The 13,804-nt window shown below is 39.4% G+C and overlaps 1 protein-coding gene across 24 annotated transcripts in view; it reads right to left on the bottom strand.

The window, feature by feature from the left end:
• The window catches only part of EPB41L2 (erythrocyte membrane protein band 4.1 like 2), a 115,377-nt gene that overhangs the window by 58,531 nt on the left and 43,042 nt on the right, over positions 1 to 13,804 (bottom strand). For all 24 annotated transcript variants that reach the window (XM_078383354.1, XM_078383357.1, XM_020790708.3 and 21 more), the window contains exons 4-5: positions 11,974 to 12,078; positions 8,397 to 8,439 (exon numbers count right to left, since the gene is read on the bottom strand). In XM_078383354.1, the coding sequence (XP_078239480.1) occupies positions 8,397 to 8,439; positions 11,974 to 12,078 (148 nt within the window). The remainder of the gene's footprint in view (positions 1 to 8,396; positions 8,440 to 11,973; positions 12,079 to 13,804) is intronic.

Raw genomic sequence — 13,804 nt, 5'->3', positions numbered from 1 at the left:
GGAATCTTGCTCTGTAGGATGAGCAGCAATCCCTACATTTATTCTTTCTTTTCAAGAAAATGTGAATGTATAGACTGAAAGTCTCACCTTTTAAAATGAAGCTATGTGCCAAAAGAATACTTGTTAATGTTCAGTGCCTATCTGTGAAACATTGCACTGTTCGACAAATGTTAGCCAAAACTTCAAAGGAATTATTTTGCCTAATGTAGCACACAAGCTACCAATACATTAAGATGCCCAACATTTAGATGCAATTTATCTCTTACGGAAGGTCACTTCATAAAAGTCACAATCTAAAATTGCTTATGGACTTAGGCAATTTAGCACATTTTTAATCAGTGTGAATTAATGATTCCATATTTCTAATCTATAGTTCAAAAAGATGACAACACATATCAGGACTGCATGCAGTAATCTTGTCTGATCGTTTTGCAATTTCAGTCATGGCCTATTTGAACCCAGGTTTTCCATTATGTCTGTAATGGGGAACTGTGACTTAAACAGGACAAGACTGAAGTTCTGAAATCAGTGTAAATGGAGAGGAATGGTGTGTGTGTGTGGGGGGGGGGAGTTATGCAGGTAAAATTCTTGTCTCCAGCTTTCTAAACCACAATTTAGCATGTAGAAACTATAAGAGACTCCTTTTCCTGAAGCTAATAAGATATTATTACATGTATTTAATATTTTTTAAAATATTTGTATCCCACCTTTCTCCTTAAAAAAGGACCCATCTGGTTAACATTTCAGAAACTCACATCTGCACTGTTCTCAACAATCCCAGTACATGGTGGTTGATCAGTTACAGGTGTTCTTGGAAGAAACTGATAGTCTGGATCTATTTCACTTTGGATTTAGGCTGTGGAATGGTAATGAAACAACACTGGTTGCCCTGAAAGATTATTTCCTAAGGGAGGTAGACAGGGGAGACAGGGAGGTAACCCGGTCAGTCCTTTTGGATCTTTCTGCGGTCTTTGATACTGTCAACCATGGTATCCTTCTGATATGGCTACCAAGCTTAGGGATCACGGGTTCTGTTCTCCGCTGGTTCCAGTTCTTTCTTAATGGCGTATCCCAGATGGTACAGCTTGGAGATGCTGTCTCCACTCCTTGGGACCTCTGCTATGAAGTCCCACATGTGTCAATCATCTCCCCAATGCTTTTAAACATATATACAAAGCTGGTGGGAAAAGTCATATGGAGGTTTGGAACTTGCAGTATGCTGATGACACACAGTCCTCTCTCTCCTTTGTTTTATTTGCAGTTGATGCTGTACAGGCCCTGGAGAACTGCCTAAAATTCATAATGGACAGGATGAGGGTCAATGCACAGAAACTGAATCTATATAAGACAGAGATACTGTTAGGAGATACTGTGGTCAGGCCAAAGCCGAAAGGACGCTCACCTGCAGACACGCCTGGAAGTGAAAGGAAAGTCTGATGCTGCAAAGAAAAATACTGCATAGGAACCTAGTATGTAAGATCTATGAACCTTGGTAAGCTGGATGTGGTCAAAAAGGAGATGGCAAGAATAAACATTGACATCCTGGGTGTCAGTGAACTAAAATGGACAGGAATGGGCGAATTCAATTCAGACGATTATCATATCTACTATTGTGGGCAAGAATCCTGCAGAAGGAATGGAGTAGCCCTCATAGTCAACAAAAGAGTGGGAAAAGCTATACTGGGATAGTCTCAAAAATGATAGAATGATTTCAATGCGAGTCCAAGGCAGACCTTTCAACACCACAGTAATCCAAGTTTATGCACCAACCACCAATGCTGAGGAGACTGAAATTGACCAATTTTATGAAGATTTACAACACCTTCTAGAACTGACACCAAAGAAAGCTGTTTTTGTCATTATAGGGAACTGGAATGCAAAAGTCATATGGATAAAAGGAACAACAGGTACAGTCAACCCTTGACTTAGAAACTTCCTTCCGGAATGGATTAATTGTAAGTCGAAAAGTTTGAATCAGCATTTCCCATAGGAATGCATTGAAAACCAATTAATTCGTTCCGGCTGTTTTTGGTTCTTAGGTCGAGGGGCGGTTTGTAACTCAAATCATTAGTTCCCATAGGAACTAATGCAAAGCCGGTTAATCCGTTCCTACCACTAGGGGATGATTTTTTTCTTTTTTCCCTTTCAACCTAAGATGATTTAGGCACTGGATTATGGAGAAAGCCAGAGTGTTCCAGAAAAACATCTACTTCTGCTTCATTGACTACGCAAAAGCCTTTTACTGTGTGGAGCACAGCAAATATGACAAGTTTGGGAAAGAAATGGGAGTGCCTGATCACCGTATCTATCTCCTGAGAAATCTATATGTGGGATGGGAAGCAACAATTAGAACTGGATATGGAACAATTGAATGGTTCAAAGTTGGGAAAGGAATACGACAAGGCTGTATATTGCCTCCCTGCTTATTTAACTTATATACAGAATACATCATGTGAAAAGGCAGGACTGGACGAATCCCAAGCTGGAATTAAGAATTGCTAGAAGAAATATCAGTAACCTTGAGACGATACCACTCTGATGGCAGAAAGTGAGGAGGAATGAGGGTGAAAGAGGAGATGGTCTGAAGCTCAACATCATGGCTTCTGGTCCCATCACCTCCTGGCAAATAGAAGGGGAAGATATGGAAGTAGTGACAGATTTTACTTTCCTGGTCTCCATGATCACAGCAGATGGTGACAGGAGGAGAATTGTGGTGCTGGAGGAGACTCTTGAGAGTCCCCTGGACTGCAAGAAGATCAAACCTATCTGTTCTGAAGGAAATCAACCCTGAGTGCTCAGTGGAAGGACAGATTCTGAAGCTCAGGCTCCAATACTTTGGCCATCTCATGAGAACAGAAGACTCCCTGGAAAAGACCCTGCTGTTGGGAAAATCTGAAGGCAATAGGAGAAGGGGACAACAGAGGACAAGCTGATTGGACAGTGTCATCGAAGCTACCAACGTGAATTCGACCAAACTCTGGGGGGCAGTGGAAGACAGGAGGGCCTGGCGTGCTCTGGTCCATGGGGTCACAAAGAGTCGGACATGACTTAACGACTAAGCAACAACAACTGTTAGGAGGATTGTCAGACCACTTAGAGGAAAACATAACTGGCCTTGATGGAGTTATGCTCCTCCTTAAGGATCTAGTCCACAGCTTGGGGTACTCCTGGACCCAGCATTCTCTACAGAGACTCAAATATCAGCTGTGACCAGAAGTGCTTCTTATGAACTCTCACTGATTGTTCAGATGCACCCCTACCTGCGTAAGAAATGCCTAGTAACCGTAGTTCATGTATTGGTAACCCAAAAAACAGATTACTCTATGTAGGCCTGCCCTTGAAAACAGTGAGAAAACTTCATCAGGTCCAAAATGCAGCAACCAGAATAATTTTTAGGATTAGTAAATTTGGTCATATATTTCCAGTCTTGACACACCTTCACTGTCAGTTCTATAGCCTATTCAAGGTACTGGTTATGACTAGATATAGGCATGAAATTTAATTCAGAGTTTTGTGCTGGTATGGAATCAGGTCTTTTTGGTGGCGGCACCCATTCCTTTGAATAAGCTAATGACTTGAGATATGTCAGGCTCCTTCTCTCCTGATGTTCAGGAAATTAGTGATAACAGAATGATACAAAGCTATCCTCAATAACTTATCCCCTGGATGCTGTTACTGTAATTTTAAATGTTATTTTACTCTTTCTTTTCTTTTTGCATGAATTTTAGACTCATATCTGTGAATCACCATACTGAATATATTGTTATATGGGATCTTGTTTCAATATTTAAACCAGTCAGGAGACTTATTTTTCCCAGCAACAAAGGCCTGAACAATGACCCTTTTAATTTTTGACTTTTTAGCCTGTTATGTACTGTCAGGAAGTTAATGGCAGCTTTTTAGGTCTCAAATTAAAAGCAAGGATTAGTGACAATGACATTTTCAAGAAAGAGAAGATCAGCTTCAAAGAAGGTCACTCCAATCTTGGTGATTTCTTGATGCTGGTCCAGCTGCTGCATTAATATTCTGTCCCAAAGTTGACAATCTCTTTATAGCTTTAATAAATTTGAAATAGACTTTTCATAGTGTGTCTTATAATTATCTTTGAAATAGACAGAAAGCTTGTATTTTTTTTTTATCTTACCACAGCATCATAACTCATCCATACAGGTTTAACTCCAGTAATTAAGGAAGTCTCACTAATGAGATTTGTTAACTCTTGATTGTTGCCATTAATGAGATTGTTACCGCTTGAGCTGTCAGACAAGGATGTGTTCTTGTTCACATTGTATTCAATTTTTTTTCTGGTAGATTTTCCTTAATTTACCATAAAGCAGAAAAAAGGGTGGTAGTGTTGATAACTTCTTTTTTGAAGTTTTGAATACCGTATTTGCGTACAAGATGACTTTTTGGGCCCAAAAACCATGCCTCCAAGTGGGGGGGGGTCGTCTTGTACGCCGGGTGCACTGAATGAGGAGGGGCCGTGCTGGCCAGGGAGGAAGGCAGGCGGGCAGGCAGGCAGGCAGTCAGTCTGGATGGAGGGAGGGAAGCACAGCATGCCATGCCTGAGCGGCCAGAGCCCGCCGCTCCGCGCCACTGAGCCAGCCGTGGGCTGGCTCGCCTGCCACCCCCCTGTTTTCCCTCTTCCTCCTCCTGTTGGGGGGACATCTTATACGGCCGGTTGCCTTGTGTGCCGGCAAATACGGTACTACTTCCAGCAGCTATGTGGGAATGGCAACTGATAGTAAACTGACAGCAGATTTGACTGTGCAATGGTTCTGCTGTATGAAATCTCATAATATCCTATCCAACTGATGAAATGTTGTATTTACATCTATAATCTATCAAGACCTCCAATATTCTTCCAGTGTCTCTCATACTAGATGATTTTGTAAGATCAACTTGATTAACAAAGATCAAGATGTGTAGCAATAGTTTAAAATATCTAAGAAGAAAGAACATTTATTATGTCAACGAATACAGACAATGATGATAAATCAATTAGAATGTTTTGATAGTGGTAAAGCTAGAAGTTTAAATAAATGTCTCCTATTAATAATAACATATTAAAAGAATACTTCACAAAAGCCAAGTATGCCACCTGAAAGGTCTCTTGAAAATCAGATAATCAAGAAAGAAGCCAGCCCCTTCTCATCATTAATTGGCATGGCTTGCTGGAAGGAATATGTTATTTCCTCTTCCTGTTTTAAAGAAGCTACTCCACTTCATGCCCCTTCACAGTCAAATAATCTTACGAAAATCTTCAAATGGTTATTATATGTTTTGCCATATAAATGCAGGAGACGTGCTCTGCTTTATTCATATATCTCTTGCTCCTGATAGTAAAATCAAACATGTAAGAGACATCTTACCAAATGGCAACCTGGCACTTTCATACTATGGTACCCTGCTTACAAATCTTTTAAGATGAAAATAGAAGGGATGACATGAAAATCCAAAAGAACAGCTAATACTGGGGTGTGAATGCAACTTGTCTCAGATATTGTGAATTTCATATTATTCGTCCTTCTTCCGAGAGAGATTCTTTAATCGCATGCATACATATGGAGGAAAAAGCAAAGGCTGAGATCAAAGCACAAGGCAGTTTATTGCTCATTGTGTAAACCACAAAACATTTTCTTGCATACCATATATATTCATGCTGTGGCTTTCTACAGCAAGATTACTGAGACGGGGGCTCCCTCTCCAACCACACTACTTTAATTATTTTGAAGTGGATGAAGCCAGGAGAGTTAGTTGTGGTGAAGACTATGAAATCAACCTGGTGCCAGATCCTTCCAATACTCCAGTTTACTTAGACGGCAGTGTTTCTAAGGAGTAAAAAAAAAAATCCACAAAGCTAGGCACTTAGAAACAATGCACCTACCTTGCAAGGTACAGCTCCCACCATACCCACACAAGTACTAGAATTCTTGGCAGTTGGTCAAGGCCTGGTTTTGGTACCACAAACCCTCTGAGCCAAAAACTCTGACAGCTGGTTGAAATTTTTTTTTGTATTTTATTTTTAAAGAAAGGTAAACAAGATAAAAGGCAACAGTTTCCATAAAGTTTCAAAGAACACTTGGAGCAAGCACAATTCTGAGACAATGCTAAGGCAATGAAGAGAACAAACCAGAAACTGATAGTCAAACTAATCTACCTAATATTCAGATGTTAGTGTAGAATCAGTGTACTTCTGAGGCAGACAGAGTGCATCCTTCCAGGCATTACAGGATAGCAGCTGAGCAAAGCTTCTCTCTTAGAGTCAAGCTGAGCCATCTACCTAGATTTTTGACCCCCTTTTATACATCAAAAGACCCGTTCATCAAAAAATCTGCTCCAGTCTAATCAACATTCAAATTCTCTCGAATATTCACAAAGAGAAGAGCACTTTCTAACCCATTCCTTTCACACAGCTATAATCCTCCTTCAATCTGCATAGCTCAAGAGAGGAAACAGACTGGCTCTGATGCCCTCTCTGACAGTTAAGTTGCAGGGTGTTTTTTCCCCTTTGGCACTTGGTAGACACTGGCCCCCACCTTCTCAGCCATCTTTTTCCAGGCAATCACAAAAAACTGCAAATTTTCGAGAGAGATTCCATGTTCCATATTTTTCCCAGTTTCTTCATAATTATCAAACTTGAAAGTATATATAAAAAGTAGATCCTACTGCACACTATAACAGACAAGGTACAGTGGTGCCCCACAAGACAATGTTAATTCGTTTTGCGAAAATTGCTGTTTTGCGAAAACATTGTCTTACGAAATGCGGTTTCCCTATTGGAATGCACTGAAATCCATTTAATATGTTCCAATGGGGGAAAATCGTCTTCGTTTTGCAAAAATGGCCCATAGAAAAACCGTTTTGTGAAGCGTGGACTCAGCTGTCAAAATCGTTGTCTTGCGAAAAACGGTAAAAAAAAAAAACAGTCTTGTGAAGCACGGGCCGAAGCATCGTCCAGTGAAAATCGCCCATAAGAAACACCGTTTTGCGAAGTGCTATAGCGATCGCAAAAACTCATTGTCTAGCGAATAAACCGTTTTGCGAGGTAATCGTCTAGCGGGGCACCACTGTAGTTGCTTTGTTTCAGATACTTCTCTGCATCTGAGTAATCTCTATTGAAGAATATATAGCTAAAGAAATAGTCTTGCTTGTAGACAGGCATAACAACACTGGAACACTTTAACTGAGATATATTGAGCAAGCCTGACATACCTATAATTTAAGTGTGAAAAACTATTTGTTGTGCTTCATAACAGAGGAAGTGCCTGAATACTCCTTACTAAGAGTTGGCAACCCAGTACTGTCTGTTGTTGTTTTACAATGTTTCACATTGCTTTAAAATTACAGTGGTGCCCCGCATAGCGAGGTTAATCCGTTCCGGATTAACCTTCGCTATGGGGAAACATCACTAAATGGAACGGGGAAACCCATTGGGCACAAAACTCACCGTTCAGCGATGTTCCTCCATAGCGGCAGCCATTTTCGCGCCCTTGGTAAGCGAGGGCAGGGCGCGAAAACACTGTGCGCGGCCATTTTGGGTCGTCGGGCAGCCATTTTGGAACCGCCGAACAGCTGATCCCCCGACGTCACAATGCAAAGATCGGTAAGCGTTTCGCGAGTTTTGCCCATTGCGACCGTCGGTATGCCTTCGCATTAGCGATCCCAAAAAACAGATCGCTATGCGAATTCATTGTTATACGGTGCGCTCATTAAGCGAGGCACTACTGTATTTTGTCTGTATCACTCCCTGACATCTTTGACACAGAAGGGAAGGGAAAGGAAGGAAAGAAGAAAACCAGGTAGCCACCTTGTCCAGTGGTCACAATTGATGGCCAAGGGGCACAGATGCATAATTACAAAACAGCTGGTGGTCACTGCATAGCAATATAGAAGGATAAAGCATTTCTGACTGTGAGGATGTAGAACTCAAAAGCGGAGAAGTCATGGCTAGATCATACAAGTGCATGGCCAGTACGCCATGTTGACACCATGAGCCTGTTTCAGTGCACAGTGACTACTTTAAAAACAAAGCATGCTGGATTCTCTATCACTACCTCATTTAAGGCTAGAATTTCAATCGCACTCTAGCACCATGCAGTCACTGACAACAGTATTGCCTAGGGAGCCTCCTCACTGTGCTGTTATGACTTCTACGCATAGCTGCATATTCAGATAGGGCAAATTGATTATTTTCTTCATATTATGATATGTTGGCCCTTCCTGATTATCAGTACTTACAAACACAACTGGCTTCATGCACTGGTAATACCTTAGGCCATCATAGCTTCAATCCACTACTGAGAGAATTCTGTTTCTGGACAGGCAAATTTCACTTACAAGTCAACGGAAATGAAGATCAATTTAGAAGCATACTTAAAGCAGGAAACACTTACTGCGAATTTGCCTCTTGATTTCCTTTGAAGGATCAAGCCAATTCTGGAAGAGAAAAGCAATTAGTTGAAGTGATGATTGCGAGAGTTACAGTTAACATGTATTTCATAGCAGAGCTATGGTACTGGCTGTTCACTTAAGATCAGTCTGTGATATACCTGACATCATGATTTAAACTGGGCTACAAAAATAAAAGCTCTATTTGCAGGTTACTCATTTGCTAGAAAAATGTTGTTTATTTACAATCACCTTTGTATAAATGGGTAAAATCAATGCGTTCAAAGAAATTATCCCGGGCAAAAGAAGCTTAATTTGACTTTAAGTACAGAAATCCTCACTGAGGTTGCTCTGCAGCTGAACAAAGATGTCAATGGAGAAGGATTAAGAAGGTGATTTTTATTTCATTTTAAAAATTGATTTTTCAGATTGGTTTTTTGTTGTTCAGCTAATATTAATGTTAAGAAAGAACTAAAATGGGATATATTTATCAAGAAGGTTGATGGTTTCAAAAAGGGACTAATTAATTGCTTTTCCCTTGCTCTTTTCATTTATACATTAAATCTCACCTGTATTCTTGTGTGTGACTAAAGCTGGTTATCTTTGCTGAAATATTTTTTAAAAAATTCTTGTTTATGAACACAGAAGTTGAACACATACTTATTTGACAGCAAATTATTACTGCCATGAATGAAGAATGTTTTTTTCTCTAAATAGGAGAGATTTAATAGATCGTTAAGCTGTGAGGTAATATTTAAATAGATATTTAAATAGATATTAAATTGATTACATCATTTGATTGTTCGGTTTTTATTGTTATTTTATGATATTTTATGATTTTGTAAGCTGCCCCGAGTAGATGCTGTCTAGGGGGGTGGGGTATAAATTGAATAAAATAAATGAATGAATAAATAAATGAACAAACAATCAAATAAATAATTGTGTCATTTATAAATCTTCCATGGGCCTATGGCATAATGTTGAGAAGATATAAGTACCGTGTTTCTCCAAAAACAAGACAGGGTCTTATATTCATTTTTTGTTCCAAAAACCACATTAGGACTTATTTTCAGGGGATGTTTTATTTTTTTTCATGTACAACAATCTACATTTATTCAAATACAGTCATGTCTTCTGGTTGCTGCACAATGGTGGAGGGCGGGGTTTCACTTAACTGGGGCTTATTTTCGGGGTAGGGCTTATATTACGAGCATCCTGAAAAATCATACTAGGGCTTATTTTCAGGTTAGGTCTTATTTTCGGGAAAACAGGGTATTAAGTACAGGTCTCTTCTGGAGTATCACAATTCAATTTATAAGCCCACATCTCCTTCCATATGAGCCTACCCGGCAGTTAAGATCTAGCCAGGGGGCCCTTTTGAAAGAGCCATCCCTCAAGGAGGTAAGAGGGATGGCTTGTAGACAAAGGGCCTTCTCGGCAGCTGCCCCCAGACTATGGAATGCCCTCCCGACTGAAATTCGTCTGGCGCCGACGTTGATGACATTTCGGCGCCAGGTCAAAACCTTCCTGTTCCAGAAGGCTTTTAATTGAAATAACATCAACTGTGGGTCCTGATGATGGCAATTTTAATTGTATTTTAATCATTTTATTTTTATTGTATTGAATTTTAATTGTTGTAAGCCGCCCAGAGACCTTGGGTAGAGTGGGCGGCATATTAATTAATTAATTCATTAATTAATTAATTAATTAATTAATTAATTAAATAAATTCAAACATTGTTCATAATAAGAGTTAAGTACACATGAACAGACTGGATAGTTTTCAGGCAGAAGTGACATTACTCAGTTGCATTATCATAAAACTTGAATCCAGAAAAGAAGAATGTTTTGCCATAATTTAGACTGAAGTATCTTCAGATGAACACAGATACAAATTTGAGGAAGTCTTCCATGACAACATATTAAACATGCAAATCTTTCAATATATAACTTTGTGTGGTCTATGAACATTTCCTATTCAAACGGTTGTTTGTTTTTACTCATTTTAAAATGTTAAAATCAAATCAGTTTAAGCAGCACTCTGCTATCTAATACAACTTTACACAGAAAGGTTAATTAACTTTGCCTCCTCATAGTTTCCTGATGTAACAATTGAAAGCAGCTCAAACGCTCATGAAAAAGAGCATGGCGTCCAGTTTTTACACCCTACAGCTGCAGTCTAGCACAACAGCTGGATCATAAATGGACAGCTAAGATGAATGTCCAGGAATGAAAAAACACACATCAATCACATTTACTGTAGTACTTACTGGACTGTAGGTCAGAGCTCTGTGGCATCTGAATCTGCGGTAGCAATGGCCACAACAGGAAAACTTGAATCGGACTGTGCAAATGTCATGATAAGGAAAAAACAATTCTACTTTTCACTTTTTTAAGTTGTTGGGAATGGGGTGAGATGCAATGGTAAAGAAATATAGTACATGAAGTCTGAGTTTTAGCAGATACTAAAATTTGTTATTAAATATAAAGCATAAAACACAAGATGAGATTTGGCAAGGAGGGGGAAAAGAAATGTAATAAATTGTTTCCTGAAAATCCAAGTGTCTTCAGAAATCAGAAATGAACACAAAATGTGTGTTTAATGAGACGAAAACTACAGTGCAAACTGTTTTCAGTCAACATCCCCCCCTTCAGCTGTTTGTGTCTTGGCTCATGCACAGGAATGAACAAATGAGAAGCAGCAACTGACATACACAAGGGGAGGCTTTGCCAAAGTTTCTGCTGATTTCTGTATTAGAGAAAACAGGACTCAAGGGTCGTTTGTTTCTGTTTTGGTCCCACTAGACTGAGACCATGGCTACATTCAATCATCCAAACAACAAGAGGAAGTAGCAGAAAGCTTCATATTCAAGTATTCCCTCCTTCTCCTATCTTTATCTCTGCCTAAAAATTGAGGAAAGTATGGTTTTCTGGGAACCAGAAGCAGAAGCTTCCCTTCTCAAGTGTGGAGATTAAGGAAGCCAAAGAGGAGAGACCTTGTAAAACAGACTTGTTACAGCTTGCTTCCAGTCTTTCATATTATGAAAGCAGAGGTTTCGTCTAGATGGGTGGGATAGAAATCAATCAATCAATCAAATAAATAAATAAATGATAGTAATGGAGGTCATCTAAGCATAGCCAGTACAGTAGATGGAACTAATACTGCTGAAATAGCTACCCTTCACAATTCAAAATGGTATAACAGTTAAAAACATATTACCTACCATATTATGGTCAAACATTAGAGTTACAAGCAATGTGCCCTCTAATTTTCAGCCCTGCTGGGCTGGGTTCTGCCCCTCTTGTGACTCTGCCCCACCAGGCGTGCAGAGTTTTGTCATGACCAGAATCAAAGGGGCTGAAAACTATTGCTGTGTGGAGAAGGAAGAGGAGAGCTGCACAGAAGGAGGCGGAGGTACAGGCACCTTAGAGGGAACCTTAGTTGCCTTTTATGCAGGGGATTAAAGCTCTGAACTAAAACAGAACAGTAGAAGACTGCAAACAAAACCAAATGTGATCCCCTCGCATCAGAGAAGCTGCCAGGGCTTTGTTTTTAACCCTGAACATAAAACATACAACTTACCTTCTGATCTGCATGGTCTTGAAACAATAAGCCAAAGTAGTCTTTTTCCAGTAAGTTAAGATGTTCACACACCTTGTCAAAAAGCACCTGGCCTTTAGCTTTTTTCTAGGAAACAAAATGAACACTGCTTTCACAAACAGGACATATTAGCAAAAAATCTGAACAAAAACTATTTTTAAAAGAAACATATCTAAATTAAGCACAATAGCACCAAGGTCATCTGGCTCCTTCAAATTCTGAAACTTGCATATAAAACAGCCTTGAGAAATAAGCTGAATTTGGTTTTCACATATGATCCTAAGCTGACTAACCAAAAGGAGACAAATGAAAAACAAGTAGTCAAACGAAGAACATTTCTTAAAACATGAAGTCTTCCAGTGATTGCATAGCATGTATAATTATATGCTTCCTTCAATATAAATATAAACAGATTGTTATTTAAATAACATTAGGAACTAGTGCATATTTACAATTTTAGCAAGTAACCATGAGATTTAATACACTACTATTAAATCTAATAATAATCAAACCAGTATGTCACTTTAATAAGAATAATGAAATTTGATTTGATAATCAACTACATTTGAAGAGTGGAACCTTACAATCAGTACTTTATGTATAGTGAACCAAACCAAATGTAAGTAAAAGACCATTTACACCCTCTTTGCCTGTGAGCAAACAAACACAATGCCTAGTAATACTTACATTTTAAAACAGGTGAGGTTCAACCTGAAATACACCTGTCACCAGTTCTATGGCTTAATCAAGTACACAACTAAATATAAAAAATACTGTGCAAAATACTGTAGATGAGAAAATCATGAGGGGCAGGAATGGGACTCTATTCTATTAGATATGGCACTGGTTTTTCCATGGAAATATGAATCCTTGCAACTCAAATACAAAGTAAGCACTACGAAGTTTTTCAACTCAGTTTGTTCAGAAGTATATTTACAGTGGTGCCCCGCATAGCGAGGTTAATCCGTTCCGGATTAACCTTCGCTATGGGAAAACATCGTAAAACTGATCAAAAACCCCAATTGGAGTTCCAAATGGGCCCAAAACTCACCGTTCTCCGATGTTTCCCCTTGTTCCGGCGGCCATCTTGGGTGTACCGGCGGCCATTTTGAGTGTCCGGCGGCCATTTTGAGTGTCCCGGTGGCCAATTTGGGTGTACCGGCGCCCATTTTTTGTGTTCTGGTGGCCATCTTGGGTGTATCAGTGGCCATTTTTTGTTCCAGCGGCCATCTTGGGTGTTCCGGCGGCCATTTTTTGTTCCAGCTGCCATCTTGGGTGTACCGGCACCCATTTTTTGTGTTCCTGCGGCCATTTTGGAGCCGCAGAACAGCTGTTCACCCATCGTAATGTGAGCGTGCCCTCGCATTAGCGATGGGGAAATCCGCATCGCAATGCGGATTCATCGTTCAACGGTGCACTCGTTATACAAGGCACCACTGTATTAAATTAACATATTTTTAACTAACTGTTTCAAGTTTTACACATGGAATAATGTTGTTTTGAATCCTCATTCAGGCAGATCGTACATTTTGGTACTCCTATAGACAATGTTTTGTTGTAGAAGTCTCATAGATTTAGATCTACAGGGTAGCCATTTTACAACACTATCAAGCAAAAACAAAACAAAATAAAAAATAAAGAAAACAAAAATGTTGTGCCACCATAAAGACTAAGTGCTATATTTTAATGTGAGCTTTTGTAGACATGTCAATTTTTTCTAATTTTATAATACTATCACCTAAAGAGATGTAAACTATACCCCTGGTTTTTAGGTACTGACAATGTACATATTTTAACAGAAAAATAAATAAGT

This window comes from Pogona vitticeps, chromosome 1 (genome assembly GCF_051106095.1).
Source record: "Pogona vitticeps strain Pit_001003342236 chromosome 1, PviZW2.1, whole genome shotgun sequence".
In the NCBI taxonomy this organism is placed as follows: Eukaryota; Metazoa; Chordata; class Lepidosauria; order Squamata; family Agamidae; genus Pogona; species Pogona vitticeps.
Note: the sequence above shows the minus strand (reverse complement) of the source record. Positions and strands in the feature narration are given on the sequence as shown.